The following is a 25,058-nucleotide window of genomic DNA, read 5'->3' on the forward strand; positions in this document are numbered from 1 at the left end:
TCGCTCGTATATATACGTTCACAGTGAGAATCAGGAGAGTGAAAGACAGAGTGACAGTGTAAGTGAAGGAGAGAAAGGCATACTTGTATCCCAGACTAAGAAAGGTGAGATCCAGAAACAAGAAAACACGCGTGGCAAGCCGCGATAGAATGTTTCACGCTCAGCTCGAGGGAAGTTTTGATCGGTGTTTTTTGTCCAGCCATTTTTTTTTTCTCGCGATAATCAAGTTCAAACACAGAGTGAAGAAGTTCATTCAAGCTATTAGAGTGAAAACAAACAGGATAAGTATAGATAAAAGCAACGTAGACGAGTTTGAAATGCTATACTATTCGAGGTTTTTGCAAAATGCGGCATTTTCTTGGAAATATAATTCCAGTGTTTTGCAGAGGATATTAATGTAATAACTAGTTCGAAGTAAAATCGAAACGAAATGAAGTTTCGATCGTAAATAGTAAATAGAATAAGTCGACGTTTAATTCGATACATAATTAATTAAATGTATGTTAAGAAATTAAAGCTTTTTGTAATATAATGCAGTTTCTTGTAGTTTTAATATTGAATACTTCTTGAGTTATTCAAAATATTCCATTTTAAATCGCACATTAAATTCACAGTATGACAAAAGCACATAGAATATCTTCATCGAAAATTAAAAATAACAAAACACCGGAACAGATTTGTCCAAAAGAGCGCGATTCGCGTTTTAAAATCTCGAACAGTACATATATGTATACCACGAAAGAACTCTGGCTGTGAAAGCCTCGAGAACTTCCTTCGTTTTCAACCATACGACACATGTTTTCGGGAGGTTGCAGCGAAAGAAATTTAGATTGGAGAAGTAAAAAAAAAAAAAAAGAAAAAAACGTTCGCAGAGCAGTGCACATAGATAGATCAAAGACAATTTTCTGTTCTCGTCAATCTCGTTTCCTTCGAACTCGAGAAACGTACCTGCGGTTCCTCTATTGCACACGTCATTCGCGTATTGCCTCCTGCACATATCTAATCTGTAATGCAACAACAAAAGTTCCTCTTTATCATGTGGACTCACAATTCCAGTCTGCTTTGGACCACGTCACGGGACAATTGTTGGGAACGTGCCGCTCGTACATGTCTAATATCCATTACATTTCGGTAAACTATAATATTTTGTAGCATATACACATACAATATTCCTATAATGGAGTCTACCATTTTTTAAATGCTCTCTCTCTCTATATATATATATATATACATATTATGTATATATATTGCCTATTAAAACCATGATATTTTGTAATATATAATACAATGAGTTAGGACAATATTCGGATACTAAGGTATCCTTGGATCTATTAGCATAAGATTCTTATGATTAACGCGTGAGGCCCTTTTGTTTCTGTGATAAATGCTCTCTGATAAATAATGTAAGCAATGTGCGAAAAATCTGGCAATTTCATATCTTTTCACGTTGAATATTATAATTTCTTTACTTTGACGTTTTACTATATTACATGCATAATAGTATATATATTACATTCAATATATATGTACTAGTTTTTTAGTAGTTTCAGAATAATTTCGTATGACGCGATAACGACCTGTCTATTTTACAATAGTCCACGTGACTATAATTCATCATTAATTAGTTAATCTCTGACAAATATAACAAAAGAACTATCTCCAGAAAAAAGAATGGTTAATTCTGCCATTATCTTGACAAATCATGATATTTCAGAATATACAGATATCGCACATGAAAATTTCATAGAAATTGCATGTTTTTGAAATCTTTGCAAGACTTCACGTACGACAGACGATTAATGGTATTGATTTACGAGGAATGGCATTAACTTGATTGATAACGAAAAGCAAACACCGTGATGAAGCGATATCACACACCGTGTTTGATGTCTCCTCCTTGTTCAGCGTTGAGGACGCGACTTGCGGAAGGCGATAGCGTGGAATTACGGTAAAGCAAACACACTACGAGTAGCGCGCGTGTAAATAATTGCCAATTAGCGAGTGTTGCGTCTCAGGTATGAATAATTACAGCCGATTCCTTTTTAGCAACTTTTGAATCGCGTTGCTTCTCGAAATCGCATGAAGGAGTGCCATTTATATATGTATTATGAACTCGACCTATCGCAGAAGATTATATACATCGTGAACGTCGACTTGAATGTTCGTAACTTGAGGCTTGAAACGAAATTTTCTTTTTACCGCTTGTATTATCTTTTAAAACGAAATATGTACAATGAGGCTTGTTATTATGATTTCCTGATTTTAACACTTTCGATACTATGCGCACATGCTTATCGAATGTTGGATTAAAGAGATGAAAAGTTCGATTGAAAGGTTTAGAGGATGCATATGGATTTTGATCTTTAATTTTAATTATTTCCGCGTTTGATCGCATTCATCGATGTAGGTTTGTATGCTATAATTAGAGTTTAGTAGATCGATGTCTAATAACAGGCAGAATAAGAAAGCCAAAACGCGCGCGTGTTATTGATTACATATATTAGTGTACCATTACCTCCTGAAGATCAATTCTACTGTATACTTCGTGTCTACGAGAGTAATAATGAATGTGCGCAATGTTTAGCAAGCTTATTCTTTACTAAAATAGCGTACAGTATTTTAAATAACTACAATTTGAGTATTCAACACCGTATTTACACTAGATTAAACTAAGTGCGTTAAAAGAGCATACTTTCTCGTTCGACAAAATACGAGTACAGTCTACATTTTTACATGGAGCTTATTATTTAAGAACTATTAAATCTCTTTCACTCTTGATGAAAATTATGTATATATTTTATTTGTATCTTTCTGAAAATTACTGTCCATTGTGACAGAATCTTTCAAAACAAGAAAGTACAAATATTATACTATTTCGACGAGAAAGAATGTCACTTTTGTATCGTTTATCCCCGTAAACGCATTCCCATCGTGGTACGCCATCACTGCACCGTCAAAAACTACATTTAAGTTAGGTGTAAATACTGTACAACGCTAATTACGTTAAAAGAATATGAACGAAAATAAAATAAGATTAAAAAGAAATAAACAAACAAATTGAAAAAGAAAGCGTGATCGCTATGTAATAAACCATACCGGCAGTTCCCTTAGTGCAGCGGCCGCCTTTCCTACGACGGCACATATCATACCTGTTTTGCGAAATAAAAATCAAACAGTATGAAATCACTAGACTGCTGTGGTAAAACGGTAATAGCATAATGTCGGGGCCATAGAACGTATTCGTTATTGCGTGAAATTCGATTGAAATCTCTGCTTCTCAATATTTTTTACACGCTTTCGAGTTAATCGTTATCATTTTCCTTTCGAGTTTCACTATTCTTCCACGTATTCGATTAAAAAGAAAACAAGTCGTTTAAATTGTCATTGATATCGAAAGATGAGACAAAAAGGGGAGAGCGAGAAAAGTTGCCAGGGAAGAAGATTTTGTATGTTAATCACGTGAAACGTAATGTGGTAATTAGGTTGAATTTAAAGAAATGCACACTCTTACTTTGTGACAGCGACGGCGATGTCGTACACCGGAAGTCGTCTCTCTCGGAAGAGATATTTGCCCATGTCGGTCAACGCAGCTGCCGAATCGATCGCGTCTCGTCCGACGCGATTTCTTTCCAAATACGGTGTAGCATCTCTGCCCTGAAAGATATCGTTTAAGAAAAAAAAAAAAAAAAAAAGGGAAAGAAAAAGAAAAAGGAGGAGAAAGTTGTGGGAAACGTAACGATTCGTAAAAAAATCATAGTTCGGTAAAAGGATCGAGATGATTAATTGCACTTCACCCGTGATATAATGATTCCAGCGATACTGATGCGGATCTTTGGCCCTTTTAACAGCTTGTACCTTAGGTCTACTCCGTTCCAGAAGGACACAAAGTATCTTTTGATTTGCACGTTATCACCGCCATGTAATCTAGAAGAAACGAATTTAATTATAAATTTTGATTCGATTAAAAATTGAATTGGTATTGATTAAACATTTGCTGTTCTATTTTAACAATCAAACGAAATGCTTCATTAAGAACGTATATAAATAGAGTTGAACCACTCGCTGCTTGCAAACAGCTGCTACATAAGCCAATAATGAATATTAATACGGACAAATGGATAATCTGTTACATAATATCTCTCATACACTGTGACGTCTTCACATCTATCAAAGAAATAATCTTTTGATATCAGCTAGAAAATTTTAAATATGATAGTCATATTTAAATGATATGAAACATATCATTTTCCTATAAAAAAAAGGACTATTCCTCGAAATAAAAAAGGTATTTTTCAATTTTTTATTTTTCCAAGTAAACTGGATATATCTATGCAAATTCACATTTTTTAAAGCTAAGGAACTAAAATCTAGGCAGAAATTGTTTCATACTGTAACGGGCACAGTACTTTAAATGTTTTATATATGTCAGAGAAGCGTCAGTAATAGAGTTGTGGGCATTTGATAGACCTCCCTTGGAGTTGGCCCAGGATCCTCGGATCGACGTCGCTATCGATTGGTCAATTTGGGACAGAAGCTGCCTGTCCGTTTGCAAAACATCTTAATTGCCGAAAAACCCAGGTTTTATAGCGGGTCCTCAGGCTGCCGGGACTTGTGCTGTGTACGTGCCTCAACCTCAGGTATTACTTGTACTAAGGAACCGTTAGCATGATTTACTGTCCGATACCTGTATGGGTAGTTCCTTTAATGAGGGTCATAACACCGCTCCGCGCCTTTGTTAGACGGAGCGCCCGTCCCGTTGACCGCGGCTACTTTGGGCAACAGGTTGTCGGCCCGAGCCAAAGCTCACCGTCACTAATCCCGGACGGTTACCATCGGCTTGGATAACTGCGATTGTTTCATTACGGCTATAGTAGACTCTAGATTACAATGTTAGGAGGTTATCCTGAAGTTCCAGAGGGGCCCCGGCGTCCTTTCGTCTCTGACATATATTTTATGCATATTGTGCACATTGTGCGCATTCCATGCATTTTGTACCTTTTGTACCTCATAAATCCATAAAAATCCGTAGTCCATTTATAAGCTGCTATCTCTTGAAAGTAAACCAATCCTCAACAACGAATTAACCTTTGTCAATAAATAAGAGTTTTCACCTATATCCATCATAGTCGACGATGCAGAGGATTTCCGGGTAGATCACATACGGTGCTTCCCTCTTTGTTCTGGCGGCGATCGATCGTTTCGATCTGTACCTCTTGGCCAAGTGATCGGGCTCCATCAGCGCTAAAATCGATGTTTAATCACGAGAAACCGATCTCTGGAGGATTTCACCTTCTGGTGTGGTAACACGTAAAGATCACTCACTGAAATCGCTGTACTCGTCGCCGTTTGGACGAGTCACTTTCTTGTACACCACGTGATGGCTCGTGCGCTTCAAGTTCCCTTTACTTCGCGTTACGTTTGGCAGCAACTCTTCTCCGTGAAGATTCGAGTTCTTGTTTACTACTTCATTTAATATCCTATCTGGCAATGGTCGAATCACTAGTTCTGCACCGATATTACCATCCTGGTTCAAATCACATCATTAATTGTTATCTTGTAGAGAACATTTATTTATACTTTATGAGAAACAAAGAATAATTCACATTTTATCGTTATTTCTACTGTTAATTAATATATATATATATATCATTGTTAGAAATGGGCATAATTTCATAATAATGGATTAATATTCTCTTATTCCGATGTAGTTTTTTGTACCAAGTTTCTCTACTGCTTAATATATTTTGTACTGTAGTAGTGTTTTTGTACAGTTATATGAGCTTTCTATTAATTTATGATACACAACAGAAAAATAAATAACGTTATTTAAGGTGAAGTAACGAAGCGAATAATAAATAGAATAAAAATTTTACATAAATAATTATTTGAATAAAACTTTACTTCTATAATATTCGTTCCTGATATCTAAACATTAATAGGAAAAATAAACAATCTAGCTAATTAGAAGCTCTACCGGCATTTCCGGTACCAATAATATGTTTAATCACACGATCAATGAGTTAACGAACTATAATCGGTTAATAGCTTAATCGCGCATGCTTTCTACGTCAATTCCTCATTCGATGGCCAACGACTTCCGCCTGGCTATATGCAATTATCACGACGTGACTAATTTTATCCAACATGAACGTTGGACGAGCGAAAACGAAATACACGTTCCATGGTGGAACAGCCGGTCGATTGGCTGGATCATTGATATTTCCGATCCGGGTACGATCAACATGTTCGATTTGCAGTCCGAGAGAGGTGCATTGGTCACGTCGAGGGAGGGAGAGTGAAAGCGAAAGGTCAGGACTGTCAGGACACATGGGGTCATATAGAACAACGCTTTTACGGCATTATGTAACGCGGAATGACGATATTTGTTATCTTTGGAATTTATTCTCGCGTGGTTACTTTTGCAAAAGTTAGCAGTATATAAAGAAAATTACATATGGTGGTTAATTCACTTAGTACTAACTGGATGTTTCTTCGTGGCTTTCATTTTTTAGTTATTTTATTATAAATCTGTTATTTCACTTGCTTATTGTTATTCATATGTTATTTCATACATGTTTTGTAACTAGCCTGTTGATATTTAGGCAAATTCATATTTCTATAAACACAATTAAAGGAATGGAACCTGGGTAGAAAATCGTTTTACGTATTAAGTATCATATTTTGCATATATTATGTACTTTTGCAAGTTATATGCATTCTGTGCATTTTTGCATCTTTAAATTTCCTGTAGACGCATAAAAATCCATAGCTTACTTATAATATATGTAAAATACTAAATAAAGAGAGAGTTTTCCAATAAATCCAACGAGTAGGTGTTATAATAATTACGGCAAAGTAATTTACATGTCAGTCGTCACAAAATGAAGAGTCCAGTTTATTTGATTTTGATTTATGTAGCTTGATGGCTAGAAAGAATTGTTTTAATATGAAATGGTTGAGGAAAGAAATAACCTGAAGGAAATACAAGTTCAATTTTTACAACTTCTACAACTTCTACATATGTACATTTTCAAATTGGTTTCAAAGCTACCAACATCATCGCAATAATTGTATCTTATTACAATGCTAATGAAATTTCAAAATTATAACTACATTTCGTAGCTAGATTCATACAAATCTTTTATAGCAACTGTTTAAATGCCTTCGTGAACCACTACAGGGAAACAATACAAATGTTTTCGTGTACGCATAATTGTGTTGTGATATGATATAGCCTTTCCTTATAGTTTATACTTTTTAACATACATATGTCAAAGTTGGTTTTCAAAAATTTGTTGGCACTTCTCTCGAACACTGTACAATATGTTTCATCCTACGCAGCGATTAACCGATCGTTGTCAAGGACGACGTCCTTTCAACTGATTTTTGATGTATGAAAGTAATAAAAAAAAGCTGTAAGCAGCGAAATTTTTGTTGCACAGGAGAATACTCTGGTGATACAGAGAATGCTAATTTTAGACCTGAATTTTCAATGAATTGCTGCATAATGTGCACTCGATGTGCCAAGGAGTTATCTTGGTGAAAGAATCGGAATTCCTTTTGTGAACAATACGGACACAGTTTTTTCAGTTGCTAATGGAAAATTTGTAACGGTTGTTTTCCCGATATTTGGATTTATTTCTGTAACTATTTCATATTTTATAAAACAAATAAAATCTTTCCTTTTTTCTCTTATTGGCCAGCAACCAAAATTTATAAAGAAAAGAAAAAGCTGTTTATTCATGTTTTTCTTGGAAAATTTACGAGGATCCATATTCATAAATTTTATGTTCAAATTATTGGTAATGAATATTTAGAAATTTAATTGACTTCTTATTTCAAAATTTATAAACGTCTGTAGACTTACACGTGGATTTCCATAAATTGCATAATTTGCAAATTTTAATAAATTTATTAATAAAATAATTTGTTTTACCTTTGTAGCATTATATAATAAAAGCATATCATTCATTAATATCATGGCAAACGATCACGATTTTACAATGCTACCTCGTGTGAATTTATTAATCGTATCGCTTGGTCAAAATAACAATATTCATGATCATAAATGAAATCACTGTCAAGGGGAGATCTCTAATCGTTTTCACCGAAGAATATAAATCTACAATAAAACAATTCGTTTCTTTCACGCAATTATATAATAACGATCATTTTATTGATTACCAGACTAAATTTCTCTTTTTAGGAATTCTACTGTTTTAAACGAACGCAACGATCTTCCTACATTCATACATGACTTCAATTGAATTTCTTTCCCTTGAACTACGCTTTCAATCGTCACAATAGCTGTAGTCAATGCTTCAGGAGGATTTCTAATTGTTCTCCACACGTAAAATTCTCCATAAAGGAAGAACCACAAGAACAGAAATTCACCGACAATTTGTTCCTTGATTGACTTATAGGCTACAATATACTCAGTTTCTATAATAAAAGCAGCAAATGAATGGCAATTTCATCAGCTCATGCGTCGAGTTTCAACCAAGTAACCAAGAAAGATAATTATTTGTTGTTATATGTAAATAATATATATGTATTCTATTATTATACTGTAATATAATAATTAGTAAATAGTGTAATATTTCATTGTTTGTGTAATTCATTGTTTTAAACAGAAAAGTCTTGTTTTAAAAATGAATATAGTAATACAGTAATATAGTTACTTGTGTCTCTTTTTCCTACAAGAAGCAATTAAAACGTTTTGCTAATTTGCTGTCAGACTCAGACTTAGCACTTTAGAATCTATAAGATATGCTAATCTACAATTACAGACAATAATTAATATGAATCAATTACAAACTTCTTTTCTTATCTTTAAATCTTATCTTTAAATAATACATTGCAAAAAAACGAAATATGAAAGAATAAAACAAGTAAATGTGTTGGCGAATCCAAATGCAGTCTATGCATAATCTCCATAATTTATTTATGAAGTCTACTAATTTTTGTCTACAGAAGAGAATTAATACAAGTTTAAACCAACATTTCTCAAAAACAGGATGCGAAAGGATAAATCCGCTAGCAGATGCAAATTGAGCAAATTAAAGTTAATAAAGCATGACGATCATCTTGCATGAAAAAGGGCCAGAACATATCAATTACACGTGTACGTTTTTTTTTTCTAAATTACTTTTCGTCCCAACTGTAAACCTTCATTTTTCGAAAATACGATTAAAATTATGTAATGAACAAAATTTGTTGTTAACAGGATAATCTTTGTATGAAAATATCCCTTCACTTATCATTCATGACTTTGTCAACAGGTTTCAGACAATTCGATGAATAAGTAACAGCTTTGGCAATAGTTTTGTGTCGGGAATTTTTTTCCTTACGACTTCATAAGAGATCGAAATTCCCAAGTAAAATTAAGTCTTGGTTGGTTGGAGGCGCAATCATTGAGAACGGCTGCCTTCTGTTCCGAGCTGCCCACTGTTCTGAAAGGTGCAACCGATATGGAGAATTTTATTGCTTTTTCCTTGGTTTTGCCCAAGCAATATCTTCGTAGTGCACTTTGTATGAACCGCGGACGAAGCAGCGATTACCGGAGCTCGAAATGGAAATGTCAAAACGATCGCGAAATGCCATTTTCTGCAACTTTCTATTGAATCTCGTTTACGTGTAACCGTTTTGGTAGTAGCAAATGATATTTTTGTAAAGATGCTTTTAGGTTCGCCTCCGCTTTGTTAACGTTCTAAAAGAATATTCATGGATGTAATATTAAAATTGTCTCGTGATTACGTAAGTGATGCATAATTACGATATATGATACATATGATACATATGATACATGTGATGTCTGGAATGTTTGTCCGTCTCAGAAAGTTAGATTCTTTTTCAGATCTTTGAATGACTGATATTTACTTGTTAATAACACAGTGGAAAAAGGTCAGCCAGATATATGAAATCTAGATAAAAAGGAAAATTATGTGTGTAATTATAATTTACTTAATCCTCCTATTGCAATTTCAAATTTAAAGAGTCAAAGGATAAACCGAATACGGTTAATTGTAGCTTAACGTATTAAAATGTTTATGTAATCTAGCAGCAAAAAAACGAGTACGATCTCTGTCTCTCTAAAATACAAAATAATTTGCACAAACTTCTTTATCCAAGCAATCCTGTTTAATTTCGATACTAAATGTTCCATTGTACAAATATGCCCACTTCCATTCACCAAATTCCAAATTCCAAAGAATTAATCCCCTAGTCACAATTTCCCAACGTCATTTACCATTCGTCTTTGGTCAACCATTCAAAATTGCATCGATTATCCGCGTAACAAAAATTCTTTCAGCGATTACGCATAAATTTTCTTTTTCTAAGCATTTCGTGAAATTGCTATCCTTTTGCTTTACGGACTACTGGACGTTCTAACTTGCAACTACGGCGGGCAGCCTTCCTAAGCGTGGCCCTGCTAGTTGTCCCGAACGAATCGCGGTATTGCGATAATTATAACCAAGACGAGTTCCTAAGTGAGTCGCGACGGTTGACGAAAGACGAGTCGCAATAATGGCGGGAATGTCGAAAGGTACATTAAGAAAGAATGGCCTCTTACAACGAGCACTTTCCCATTCGCGTCCCGGTGCAGCAGAATTGACGCCATGTTCGTCGTGTCTTGATAGATGTCACCGATATCTACGTCGGCCTGAAACGAGAAGAACAATTACATACAACGTGATCGCAACGTGCCTGGCCATATGTAACCGATTTTATGCGATTTACACCATTTAAAGGAATAATGCAAACTCGTGAGCCTGAGGAAAAATCGCGTCGCTGTGAAAAGGTCTCGCTTCTTTTTTCACTATGTATGATACATAATATCGTTTCGAGCAAAATGTCGGGTAGCATGAGAATGCAACAGGGATGGGAGGAAAATATTGCAAAATTAAAAACACAACGTTGTGAAAGTTAAAAAGTTGTAAGATAGGGTTGATCGTACGATGTCTTGTAATTTATGCTAGAATTTTTCTTACGCGTTGTTTTGAAACAAATTTTAGGTGATTAAGTAGTAAGGTGATACGAAGAGAAAGAATTTAAGAATAAGTCAATATTTTAAGAATAACCATTTTAAAATAAATAAAAGCCATTGATTAGTTATGTAGGATGTAAATCTGGAAAGTCTCGAAAGAAGAAAATCTGAAAACTTTGAAATGATATACATGCGTGGTACGTTTAACAGTGGAGGAATGTTACTTTAGAGAAACGAAGCTGCTCATAAATAAACATCTCTTAAAGAATAAAAGAGCTAAGGAGGAAAATAAAAATGATTTTTTCGTGACGCACGTTGAAAACTTACATTCGTCACCTTTTCATAGTGGAGGCCACCAGGTTGCGACGCGTTCTTCGTCACAGTCCACATAGGCAAGTGGTTCGCTGTCAGCAACCCTTCCGTAGGCTTCAGCGACAGACTGATGTCCTTGCCGAAGGCCTTCAGGTGTATCTCCGGCTTCTCTGTACTTCTCTTGTGCATTGAATGCAACACAGGTATAACTTCGTACGTCGGTACTAGAATTGAAACGCGATATGTCGTCTTTACTGAAAATGACTTTTTACCACTACAGCAAAGATTAATGCAAGTATTGCGTGATGTTAGGTTGACATATCAACAATATCTGGTTTCGCACTTTCTTGCTAAAAATTACAATCCACAAATTTCGATTATTACAATGTAGATGCATACGGCTTAAGATTGTTGTCCTCGTTAAATATAATTCAAGATCGTGGATGCTATTGATATCGATATTAAAATTTATAACTCGAAATTGGCAGTGCACAATGCAAATCATTCTTGTTACGACATAATGTACTGGTATACTTTGATATACTAAAAGCGATTCAAAATCATGAATATTCAGGTTTGTAGATCGAAGTCCGCGAAGGTATGATAATATGTAACTTTGAATCATTATGTCTCGAAATATATAATATAATACCTGTAGCAACGTTCTGTAGTTAACAAATGTAGCTATACTACCGGTCAAAAGTATTAGTACACCTGGCTATGTTTATTAGGAAATTCTAAATAAACTTTATTTGTATATTACATTAAAAGGCATATAGGTATAATGCAAATGAAATAATAGATTTGTAATAAAGTCCGTTACTTTCGATCTTTTATTACAACGTGTTTCAAAGTACGTGGACTCAATGACTTTTCCGACATTTTATATTTAATTACGACCCACTATTTCTCTTAGTCTATGCCACATGTTTTTAGACAGATTATAATATTTTTGATAAAATTATTCAACATATTTTTTAAGAGCATAAATAAGTAGAAAATAAAAGCAGTGAAAGGTATTCAATTTCTACAAAAATATCTATACGTTTCTTAATATTTATGGTCGGCAGTGTGCTAACGAACTAAATATTTATTTCATTGTATGTATATTCGAAACTGTGTTTTATCCAATCAACAGTAAACTAGTGCAATCTCTGTCGGAATAATAACGATACCGTTCCGCAATTTTCACCATTAAGAAACTAATGACAGAGTACAATAGCAAGAAAATTGAATTCAACGAATTCCGTTTTGTGGCAAGGCCATCGGCGTGCAGTGAATCGAGTTCAGATTGAATGAAAAGACAACTGTCTACCGCTAATTATTAAATTTTTTTTCACCGTGATTACCAGACTCGTGTCCCGTGTGAAACACCGATAACATCTCCTCCCTTGTCATGTGTTCGTGGATCTGCAACAGACAAGAAATTCATCGTAAGTATGTGCTTTACGCTTCGTACTTTATACTTCTTCGTGATGAAATGCTTTCGTGCATGCAAGGAAAGAACTTTTTTTTTTTTTTTTTAAACTGTTTATTAAAACCCAATATACAATTATAAATACATTATAGTGTTCACAATAAACGGTGAATTTATATAATGGTATCTTAGGCAAAGGTACCGATACGCAACGGTACTACGTAGCCATGCTGTAATATGTGTCGACGCTTTACATTTTTCGTGTTGAATATATCTTTTGGTTTAAGCCGCTGGAGGAGCGGAGCTTCTATGTGATTTTGTTTTTACTTGTTTTTATTGTCCTGGAAACTGGGTCGCAAAAACAGGACGCTTCGGTAGTATGTTTTTGGGTGATGTGGAATTTGGGGGGGGGGGGATGAGGGTGCGGGGGAGGGGGATGGGTGCGGGGGATGGGTGCGGGGGATGGGTGCGGGGGAGGGGGATGGGTGCGGGGGAGGGGGATATGCAAGGAAAGAACGTTGATATTCGCGTGACGAAAGGTTAATGAAGGGATCGGTGCAACTGCTTCAGGTATTTTAATTGTTTAAGATTCAAAGATTAGAATTAGGATTTCTTTTTAATACGAAGATAACCGGAGAAAAACAATATGTCACGTTTCTATCTTTCTTTCTTGCAGATGAACAATTTCGAAAAATCACCATCGTGTTTGCTCATTTAGAAGGAAAGAATCCTTTCAAATAAATGACATTTTTTATTTGCTTATTTTTTTATTAAATTTTTGTTTCTTCTATCTCGCTGAGCATTTAAAAAATATGTCTTGTTATAATAAAAATATTCTTAGTTTTCTTACAACGTATCGTACATTTTTTAATTATTAAAAAAATTTTCTTTTTGGTTTTAACACTATATTCCCCTTTTCACTTATGTTACATTTAAGTACCAAGTATATATACGAGTATAAATATTACTAAATTTATGAACGACGACGACGAAATAGCGAGTTGCATGTAATCATTTGGTTAGCAGAAAGTTATTTTCCAGAAAGACATTTCGAACACGGAAGTATCATTCTACAACTTATAGTTTTGGCCAAGGTAATTTTCTTATTGCCAGTCATTATGTAATTTTCCAAATTTTGAACAGGCACGATGAACGTCAGTTTGATGCTATTAATTTCGCTTTCTTCGCATTATTGAGATAGTTTCTCGCCGAGTAGTATTGTTCCCGGCCAAGTACGTCGTGTTGAAATATCGAGGAAAAGGTAATCGTGGTAGTATCATGGGAACTATAGCGCGTAATAATAACACCAAGAAACAAGTCCGTTACTTTCGATCTTTTATTACAACGTGTTTCAGAGTACGTGGACTCCTACGTCAATTACCGTAATGTAATTTTCCGACATTTTATATTTAATTACGACCAATTATTTCCCTTAGTCTATGCCACATGTTTTTAGACAGACTATAATATTTTTGATAAAATTATTCAACATATTTTTTGAGAGCATTAATAACCATTTCTCTGCGACAAATTTCTGCAACTTTTTAAATTTTCCAGCCTCTAGAGTCTTCTGATTTTCAAATTTGCAAATATCTCGCTCCTCCAATCTTTTAATCCTCAAATTTTTCTATTTCTAAATTTCGAAACTCCAAGTGTACAAATTTTGGAATCTTAGAATTTCCGAAGTTTCCTCGAATTGTCAAATTTCTGCAACTTTTTAAATTTTCCAGCCTCTAGAGTCTTCTGATTTTCAAATTTGTAAATATCTCGCCCCTCCAATCTTTTAATCCTCAAATTTTTCTATTTCTAAATTTCGAAACTCCAAGTGTACAAATTTTGGAATCTTAGAATTTCCGAAGTTTCCTCGAATTGTCAAATTTCTGCAACTTTTTAAATTTTCCAGCCTCTAGAGTCTTCTGATTTTCAAATTTGTAAATATCTCGCCCCTCCAATCTTTTAATCCTCAAACTTTTCTATTTCTAAATTTCGAAACTCCAAGTGTACAAATTTTGGAATCTTAGAATTTCTGAAGTTTCCTCGAATTGTCAAATTTCTGTAACTTTTTAAATTTTCCAGCCTCTAGAGTCTTCTGATTTTCAAATTTGCAAATATCTCGCTCCTCCAATCTTTTAATCCTCAAATTTTTCTATTTCTAAATTTCGAAACTCCAAGTGTACAAATTTTGGAATCTTAGAATTTCTGAAGTTTCCTCGAATTGTCAAATTTCTGCAACTTTTTAAACTTTCCAGCCTCTAGAGTCTTCTGATTTTCAAATTTGCAAATATCTCGCTCCTCCAATCTTTTAATCCTCAAATTTTTCGATTTCTAAATTTCGAAACTCTCCAAGTGTACAAATCTTGGAATCTTAGAATTTCCGAAGTTTCCTCAAATTGTCAGATTTCCAATCTTTTAGTCTTTTTCAAACCTGCAAATTTTGCAGCGTCCCACTCCTCGCATTTCTAAATCTCCAAACCCATCAATCTCAAAATTTCGATACTCTCCAAATGTACGATTTTTCCAATTTTCCAATTTTGAATCTTTCCAGCCTTTAATCTACCAATCTGCAAATCGTTAAAGCCCCGAATTTGCGAAATACCCATCGCAATAATTAGGTCTATCCACTTTCCTCGGTGAGAACAAAAAACATTTTCGCAAAACATGGATGTAATCGCACGTCGCGTCATCGTACCTTATAAAGCTATTTCCATAAAACACTCAGGCAACGCCCCATTTTTTCACTCAATTGCGGCAATTGCACGTATTAGCAAATCGTGGTAGAACAGTTTCATTACGAGTTGCTTTGTCGCCGCCAAGTGCATGGCTAATTGGCTGCTGTTGCGAGGACAATGATCAACAGTCGTCGGGACACATGCACTGTGAATAGTTCAAGCACGGTCGCCACGGTCCCGCAGGTAATCGATGCGTGTGCATTTCAAAGATTTTCCAATCGCGGCCCAAGGTCTGCTTCTACCATTTAAGAACACCTAACCACGTATATAACGTGTCACAGAAATCGAGTTGCAATTAACTATCGCGCTGCCTGACGGTTGCTAAGGTCGATTACTTTCACTCATTATGTTAGGAAATTCGATCGCGTGCAATGTCCTATTTGCGCTGTTTACCGGTCTGAATGCACAAATTGTACCATTACTGTTTACTCTAATTGCAGCTTTCCTGGAAGAGAATGGTCTCTGCATCGCCATCACGGAATTACAAAGTGGTATCGTAGAGTAAATCAATTAGTAATAGGTATTCTGTATGCACGTGTGTCTTTGAAGTTAATGAGGATCCCATTCTCGGAATCGACAGTATTAACCTTTAGCTGGTATCGTTAAATTATAGACGACGAACTTAAATTAGATTTCGAGTTATATTATTTAATAAGTTGTTTTCACGCCGTTAAACAAAATCGTTAAACTTACGTATAAATTTTAATATACAATAGAATTACTTGTAAGGAATTTTAAAAGAAAAGGAAAAAAAGAACAATTATCATATCATCGTAAAACATAAATAAAGTATATATATTAATTTCAGAAATGAATAGTAACTTGCAGAATACAAACTAAAATGAAATACACAAACATTAAAACGTTAATTTCACTTCATCCAAACTGTTGTAGGCTATTTATGACCTGATAATACCAATCAAAGATTAATTAATCCTGCTACGTTCTTCCGATCATTCTCGACCCAATCGTACCTTTTTAATATTGAGAAATATCTTCAATTTGAATAAAATATCAAAGAAATCTTATTGCTATGCATGATTTCTCGTTTCAGGTTTACCTTAAACATTAATTACAATTAATTAAATAAAAAGTAACTAGTAATTAATCAATTAGTATTTGCAGAAACCTACTCCTTAATTTAATATTTCAATATCATCAAATTTGGACAATTCGACGTTTCTTTTCTCGATTCGCGGAAAATCGAATGTGGTCGAAAGTTAATTCCCCATGCGTTTCCCAAATGGTGGCGTTTAATTTGTCTCGCTACAAATTCCCATGATTTTAATGACGCGACAGACCGTTTGATCGGAAAACCGAGCAACGCAACCACGGCGCAGTTAAAGAACCGGATTTACTCGAAAAAGATCCGTATCACCGTGTCGCTCTCCTAATTGTATGCGTACTACGAAGCCGGAGCACGATTTCCCTCTTGAATGGCAAACACACGATTGCCGAGCCATGAAGCAGCTTGCATTTGCCATGGTCGATTACCAGATAAACAACCGCGAACCTTTGACGCTCGATTTTTCTTATTTTATTGCAAAACGTGATTTTGAAAGGAGTGGTCGGCTCAGAAATTTAAATTGTCGGATGCAAAAGCGATTCTGATCGCGTGTACGGCATTCTTAACAAAAAGAGTACAACGATGCTATAGTAAAATAATAAGTACAGATAATTAATTAAAAGAAAAATTTAAATTTTGAGCCATGACGAATGTTTAAACATTTAATTGGTAATTTAGTAATTATAAATATCACAGGTTGATGGGTTATATTTAAAAATTAAGTGTGGATATACATAGCATGTGTAAATTTAACGTGACTAATTTTAACTTTTTTTAGTATTACTTGCTGTATAGGGTCGAGATTTACAGTGATTACAGAGATTTTTGTTTTTTTTTATTATTTATTTATTTACATTTTACAATTTGTTCAGTAGGACATTTGGTAAAATATTATAGCTTAGTGATATAGCAATATAGCATGTGGATGGCTACCCCCAGTGGGATACCATCTTCGAATTGAGATTTTTGTTGAATAACTCTTCGATGACTCTTAAATGCGTACAAAGAATTTTTCTGCTCTTTGTCCCACAGAGATCAGAGACTTCTTTGTCCGTATTGAAGCTCACGAAGAAAATGGAATATCTATGACAAATGCCCTGATATCTTAACAACTTATCTTGACATATCTTAACTTTTTCGTCAGGAAGTTATGTAATAACACACTGATTCGCAGACTTCTAAAACAGGTGGTTCATGATAAAAGCAATCACAGTAGGACAAACGCAGTAAACGCGACAGCTAATACTTTAATAGATAAAGCGTCTGGTGCTTGATACACAACACAGAAGTCCACGATTTGCGAAAGATGATAAAAAGATGTTGAATACATACAGTATGATATAAAGCTACAGCATAAAGATAATTCAAAACGCGCAGAAATATCACTTGGATTTTCCCCAACTCCTGGAACTTGATAACGAAGATCCCAGACTGGTGTCGTATAAGATAAGCACGTGTTTCCCGGATTGCAGAATCAATTAGAGACAATCTTAAATTTATAGAACACGATGTAAACAAATGATTGTGCTCTTCCCAGAATATTAGATATGTTATCATCACCAGTATGATTGCTATAGCTTCTAACACTGATTGCCTCTTTTGAATTACAGTTACTAGACTTTTCGGAGTCATAATTACTAGACAGCAGTCACATTACTACAAGAACATATCACAAAAATAGAAAAGTGGCTGCAAGTTAAACAAATTAAAGCAGACCCCAATAAATGCAACCATATTACATTCACACAGCGAAAACACATACCATCAAACATCTTTCTGAACGACACGCACATAATTCAAACAAGGCAAGTCAAATATCTAGGACTCCACATAGATACAAAACTCACATGGAAACAGCATATCAAATTAATAACAGATAAAATACAGACAGCAAGGAGACAAATGCATTGGCTAACAAGTCGAAAATCCAAACTAAGTATAGAAAACAAACTAAAAATATATAAAATGGTCATAAAACCAATCTGGACATACGGAATACCACTATGGGAAACAGCAGCAATGATCCATATAAGCAAAATAGAGACAATGCAAGCTAAAATTCTTAGAACAATAGTAAACGCCCCATGGTACGTTAGAAACGAGGATATTCGGAAAAACTTGGGAATATCAGCAGTCAAGGAGGAGATTAGCAGATGTGCAAGAAGGTATAGAGAAAGAATAGCAACGCACCCAAACCGGCTGGCAGCGGAAACGGTCGGCGCATCAAACATAAAAAGATTTTTTTTTTTAATATTTATTAAAATTACAATCAATTCTCGCGTTGAGAATTGAAAAAAGAAGATTAAAAAGGAAACACCCAACAGATCTCACAAAGGACATAACCTAACAAACAAACACTCACCACACTAAAGAAATAAATCAATCAAATTCGAAGGTGGTATTCCACTGGGGGTAGCCATCCGCATGTTATATTATTATACCTCTAAGCTATAATATTTTACCAAATGTCCTACTGGACAAATTGTAAAATGTAAATAAATAAATAAATAAAAAAAAAAACTCAACGTGCAAGTAGTACTCCTCTGAATAGACTATCTCATTCCAAATGGAACTGCCCTTATACAGTCCTCTCTCCACCTCTCAGGTCAATCTTTGTTTTTAAGGAGAACCATTATAATCATTCCATACTTCTGTCAGGTACACGTCCCTTCCGTGACCGCGGCTACGTTCAATGACCCGCTATGTCACTTCGAGCCTAAGCTCATCGTCATACACTTTGAGCACCCATAATCGGATTAGAACATTACAACTATTTCTTCGTTTTATTACTTACGTTTCTCAATGCGAGAATTGATTGTAAATATTAATAAATAAAAAAAAAAAAATTACTTAAGTGTAGGTATAGTAAAAGTCTGGACTAGCGTATCGGGGTTTTTTCTAACATTCCAAAAGGGAGGCCCCGATGTCCTTTTATCTCCGACATACTTTTTTTTTTATTTATTAAAATTTACAATCAATTCTCGTGAGAATTTTCAGTAACTTTTTCTGGCGTGGCGCAGTGACATAGCTAATTATTTACAATAAGTTAATACTTATTATAGATAAGTATAATCTATAAGTAAGTATTATAAATAAGTAAATATTACTTAATCTAATTAAATCTAGTGTTTAGGTCTAACGGGTAGTGTCTCTTCAGCCTGCGGATCTGGTCCGACGTATTAAGTAAATCTCCGACATATACAGGGTGGTTGGTAACTGGTGGTACAAGCGGAAAGGGGGTGATTCTACGCGAAAAAAGAAGTCGAAAATATAGAATAAAAATTTTTCTTTTTTAATTTTTCTTTTTTTTTTAAATTTTTTCATCGAGATAACGATCTACAGTGAAATCCGTTATAACGTGCAGCACGCGCACCGAGCAAAAATTCAAAGTCGATTTTCTCGAAAACAAAGCTTCAAACGAAAAATTTTTATTCTATATTTTCGACTTCTTTTTTCGCGTAGGATCACCCCCTTTCCGCTTATACCACCAGTTACCAACCACCCTGTATATGTTGAAGCCTTATGTCGACACCGAAGCCTTCCCTTTGGAACTTTGGGAAAATCCCTTAACATTATAATCTAGATTCTAATCGTAGCCGTAATTGAGCAATTGTCGCCATTCAATCCGATTGTATTTATTCGTGATTTGTGATAATGAGCTTGGGCTCGAGTGTGGGTGTGGGTGTGTCCCTTAGAACTAACAACGCGGATTCGTTGTTCACACTTTTCGTTAGGAAAAGTGAGGGTAACGATCTGCGATGCCAATTGATTATAGCCTATGTTAATAAACGAAGATAGGAGGAGAAAGCCTACCAATGCGGCTCGTAGATGACGTTGTTTATGGGAAAACCCAGCTGTTCCGTTAGCTAAATATTCGGTTTTCCCGCTAGGTAACTACCTGCTCTCTCCGTAATTTGTACAAACGTGCAATAAACCTAAGGACTGTTCCAAGCACCATCCATTAACTTACAGAAACAATAAATTAAAGGTTTAAGTTTATGGTGTGTCCTTGAGGTTATTAAGGATACGCGGTGAGGGCCCGCACACATCTGACCTCTGTCAAACTTTCCTTCAAGGGCGGCTAGCATCCTTCTCTAACCACCAACATGGAAATTGACCAATTAACAGCAACGTTAATTTCCCCCACAACGAAGACCTTTTTCCACGAATCCGATGATCTCGTGCCCTTAGACACACCCCATCATAGTTTTTCTCTGCAGCGTCACCGTGACGGAGAGACACTTTTTCGCGTATGATCAGCGGGATAAGTCAGTCATCTGTGAATATTTCACGTCTTAACATATACTTAGATTTACTTAGACTTAGATTTAGACATCCTGTTAGCCGCAGATTCGTTATCGAACCTGAGGCCGTTGTCGTGAGTGTTACGAGTGCCTAATCGCCGCAGTTAGTTGTCAAATCGGTTGTGTCCCTACTTGTCTTCTCTATCTTTCTACTTCTAACTCTATCTTCATTGTACCACAACGATGGCTAATTCCAGTGGAGATTCATCAAGCGCCCATAACCGTAATTTCAACGCCAACCCGACATCAGAAGTGACATCAATGCCGGTTATAACAATGCAAGAGCATTCGACTATCATGAGCGGGTTAATTCAGGTGCTGGTGCCGAGTGCGGAACCTGTAAATATAATGCTACCATTTTTTAACCCGGAAATCGCGGGCGCCGATCCAGCCGCATGGTGCGCAGCTGCTAATCTGCTTATGAAGGACAACCCTCTACAAGACAGTGCGCTAATTTCTGCTTTAAATAGTGCTCTAAAGGGCCCTGCAGCGCATTGGTTTACACAGATAGTGAACGGCGAAAAGCTTACCTGGCCGGTGTTTAAGGAACTTTTTACTGCGCGTTTTGGTGGCGAAGATACAGCAACCACGAAATTAATGAATATGTCCAAAGAAGAATTACAGAAGGACAAAAACATGGCAGCTTACGCCATTCGTCTCCTCTCCCTCTTGAAGACGAAGCGGCGAAATATAAATATGGCGGAAGTAATCAACTCTATTTTTTGTCAAGTGAGCCCAGAAGATCAGCGTATTGAACAAATAGCACTTGAGAAGGATATCGAGACCAAGGACCAATTTTTAAGTCAAATGAGAGATCCCGCTCTCTTGAAGAGGCCGCCGGCGGCTTCGACAAGTAATACATCAACTAGCAGCGAAGTCAAACGACAGAAGCTTGACTCCCAGAATGAGTGCCACGAGAGGGTAAGGATCGAGAAACAGAAGGATACGCGATGCCCAGAAGGAAGCCGACCAGCTACATTGTCCGAAGAGTCTTGCTTCAAGTGTCGTGGAGAGGGTCATATCGCGCCTGATTGTCCCTTACCACGGGAAAGAAACAATGATTCTAATAACGAAGATCGAGTTGACCTCTGCGTGGCGGAGTTTTCAACTGGTAGATTAAGTCATCTAGGTGAGTCGTTCTCATTTTATTTCGATTATGGGGCCAGATGCTCATTAATTAAAGAGTCCGTAGCCTCGAAATTTTCTGGAAAAAGAACGACTGATATTGTAGTAATGCGAGGAGTAGGAAATACGTGTGTGAAAAGTACGTCTCAAGTTTTGTCCACTGTATGTATTAGTGGTTTTACATTGGAGACAACTTTTCATATACTTGCTGATAGTTACTTACAATGCGATATCGTGATTGGCCGTGACATTTTGAGCCAAGGTTTTGAAGTAAAAATTATGCGAAATAGCCTAGTTATTTGTAAAACAGAGACAGTAAATGCCTATAGCAAAACCGCGGAATACGAGATCAATATTAACGAGGTCGACACAGCTATAACCGGTAACGATAAAAGTCGATTAATTTCTATTCTCAACAAATTTAAAGATTCATTCATTGCGGGGTTCCCACGTACTCGCGTAAATACGGGCCAGATAGAAATACAGTTAATTAATCCTAACATCAACGTCCAAAAAAGGCCTTATAAATTTAACGAGGAAGAGCGGGCAATAGTGCGTGAGAGGGTAAGCGAACTAATTGAAGCAAAAATCATAAGGCCTAGTAGTTCAAAATTCGCGAGCCCTATGTTACTCGTGAAGAACAAGGACGGCACACATAGATTGTGTGCAGATTTTCGGGAACTAAACAAAAATACGGTCGCGGATCGGCACCCCCTACCTCTTATTGCGGATCAAATCGCGAGATTGCAAAATGCGAGATATTTTATTAGTTTAAACATGGCCAGCGGATTTTACCAAATTCCTATTCATCCTAATTCGATAGAGTATACAGCGTTCATTACCCCCGATGGACAATATGAGTACATAACGATGCCTTTTGGATTAAAAAATGCATTGTCCGTTTTTCAGAGGGCCATCCTCAATGCCTTAGGAGACCTCGATTATCCATATGTTGTTATTTACTTGGATGACGTCCTAATCCTTGCCAACTCAGTAAATCAAGCTTTAGAAAGACTGGACATAATATTAAGTACCTTCGTAAAAGCCGGGTTTTCTTTTGATCTTTCTAAATGCTCTTTTCTAAAGACATCGATACTGTATTTGGGATATGTAATTCATAACGGAGAAATTTGTCCCAACCCCGGTAAAATACAAGCTTTGAGTTCGTTACCTGCACCAACAACCGTTACACAGGTTAGGCAGTTTTTAGGTTTAGCCTCTTACTTTCGAAAATTCGTTCCTAAATTTTCCCAGGTAATGAAACCCTTCTATGCACTTACTTTCACTAATAAAAATTTAAATTGGACGAATAGGCATGAAAAAATAAGGGAAATGGTAATTTCCGTCCTGACTGATGTGCCGGTGTTAATAACATTCGACCCCAAGTACCCCATAGAACTACATACTGACGCTAGTTCAAAGGGATATGGGGCTATCTTAATGCATAATGTTGAAGGTAAAAACAGAGTAGTAGAATATTACAGTAAAAGAGCTAGCCCTGAGGAATCTAGCTATCAGCCCTATGAACTAGAGACGTTAGCAATTGTAAACGCTGTCAAACATTTTCGGCATTATCTATATGGCCGAGAATTTGTTATCGTCACTGACTGTAATTCCTTGAAGGCATACGGTAATAAAGCATATTTAAATGAAAGGGTTTACAAGTGGTGGGCTTACCTACAATATTTTACCTTTGACATTATGTATCGAGAAGGCAAGAAAATGGCCCACGTAGACTTCTTTTCGCGGAACCCCGTAGATTTGGATCACTTGGATCACCGTAGATTAACAATTAACAGCAACGTCAATGTCTCTCACTTTCCGAACGAAAACGTTTCTCCATGAATTTTGTGCCCTTCGGCACACCCCATCATGGCCCGGTGTATCGCTCACACCGGGTCCCGGACCCCTCTCGATCACAGCCGGGACGATCATCGTGGAGGTTTCAGTCGATTGCAGTCCGGCACTACCACGCCGCTTTTCCTACCACCAGAAGCGACCTGGTGTCCGTTGATCGCGGATTTGTTATTGAACATAAGACCATTGTTATTAGTGTTACAAGTGTCTAATCGCCGCAATGAATTGTTAAATCGATTGTACCATACTTATGTTAATAAACTCTATTTTTGTTATACCGTAATGATGGCTAATTCCAGTGGAGATTCATTAAACACCCATAACCCTAATTCCAACGCCAACCCGACATATATGTTGGAGACGAAAGGACGCCGGGGCCCCTCTGGAACTTCAGGATAACCCCCTAACATTGTAATCTAGAGTCTACTATAGCCGTAATGAAACAATCGCAGTTATCCAAGCCGATGGTAACCGTCCGGGATTAGTGACGGTGAGCTTTGGCTCGGGCCGACAACCTGTTGCCCAAAGTAGCCGCGGTCAACGGGACGGGCGCTCCGTCTAACAAAGGCGCGGAGCGGTGTTATGATCCTCATTAAAGGAACTACCCATAGAGTTATCGGACAGTAAAACATGCTAACGGTTCCTTAGGACAATTAATACCTGAGGTTGAGGCACGTACACAGCACAAGACCCGGTAGCCCGAGGACCCGCTATAAAACCTGGGTTTTTCGGCAACTAAGATGTTTGTAAACGGACAGGCAGTTTTTGTCCCAAATCGACCAATCGACAGCGACGTCGATCCGAGGATCTTGGGTACTTAGACACCCCACCAGAGTTGGTCTCGGTGGCGTTGTTGGGAAGAAGATGCATTCCTGACTGAGACCTCATCGAGGAAGGGAATAGCGCGATCAGTACACGTCTGAGTTAGAGCAAGTATATCTATCCTCCTGTTGACTCTGGATTCGTTATCAAACCTAAGACCATTATCACCAGTGTCGCGAGTGCCTAATCACCGCTGTTGATTGTCGAATCGGTAGTGTTCATACTCGTAGTATCAGGCCGTACCGTCGCTATAACACAGCGATGGCCATTCCAATGGAGATCCAGCAAACGCCCACAACCCTGTTCCTGACTCTTCTCCGACATATATGTCGGAGATGAAAGAACATCGAGATTTCCCGTCTGGAATGTTAGAAAAAACCCAATACCCTAGTCCAGACTTTTACTATAGCTACGCTTAAGTAATAAAAATAAGAAATAG

The 25,058-nt window shown here is 36.5% G+C and overlaps 1 protein-coding gene across 6 annotated transcripts in view; it reads right to left on the minus strand.

The window, feature by feature from the left end:
- The window catches only part of LOC117211469 (venom metalloproteinase 3), a 91,560-nt gene that overhangs the window by 7,476 nt on the left and 59,026 nt on the right, over window positions 1-25,058 (minus strand). For 5 of the 6 annotated variants that reach the window (XM_033455391.1, XM_033455393.1, XM_033455388.1 and 2 more), the window contains exons 4-11: window positions 12,649-12,709; window positions 11,315-11,523; window positions 10,574-10,663; window positions 5,323-5,524; window positions 5,112-5,241; window positions 3,795-3,924; window positions 3,512-3,654; window positions 949-1,004 (exon numbers count right to left, since the gene is read on the minus strand). In XM_033455391.1, coding sequence (XP_033311282.1) covers window positions 949-1,004; window positions 3,512-3,654; window positions 3,795-3,924; window positions 5,112-5,241; window positions 5,323-5,524; window positions 10,574-10,663; window positions 11,315-11,523; window positions 12,649-12,709 — 1,021 coding nt within the window. Of the gene's footprint in view, window positions 1-948; window positions 1,005-3,096; window positions 3,150-3,511; window positions 3,655-3,794; window positions 3,925-5,111; window positions 5,242-5,322; window positions 5,525-10,573; window positions 10,664-11,314; window positions 11,524-12,648; window positions 12,710-25,058 lie in introns of all 6 variants that reach the window. The other variant, XM_033455392.1, reaches the window with a different exon arrangement.

This window comes from Bombus bifarius, unplaced genomic scaffold (genome assembly GCF_011952205.1).
Source record: "Bombus bifarius isolate JDL3187 unplaced genomic scaffold, Bbif_JDL3187 scf7180000008234, whole genome shotgun sequence".
In the NCBI taxonomy this organism is placed as follows: Eukaryota; Metazoa; Arthropoda; class Insecta; order Hymenoptera; family Apidae; genus Bombus; species Bombus bifarius.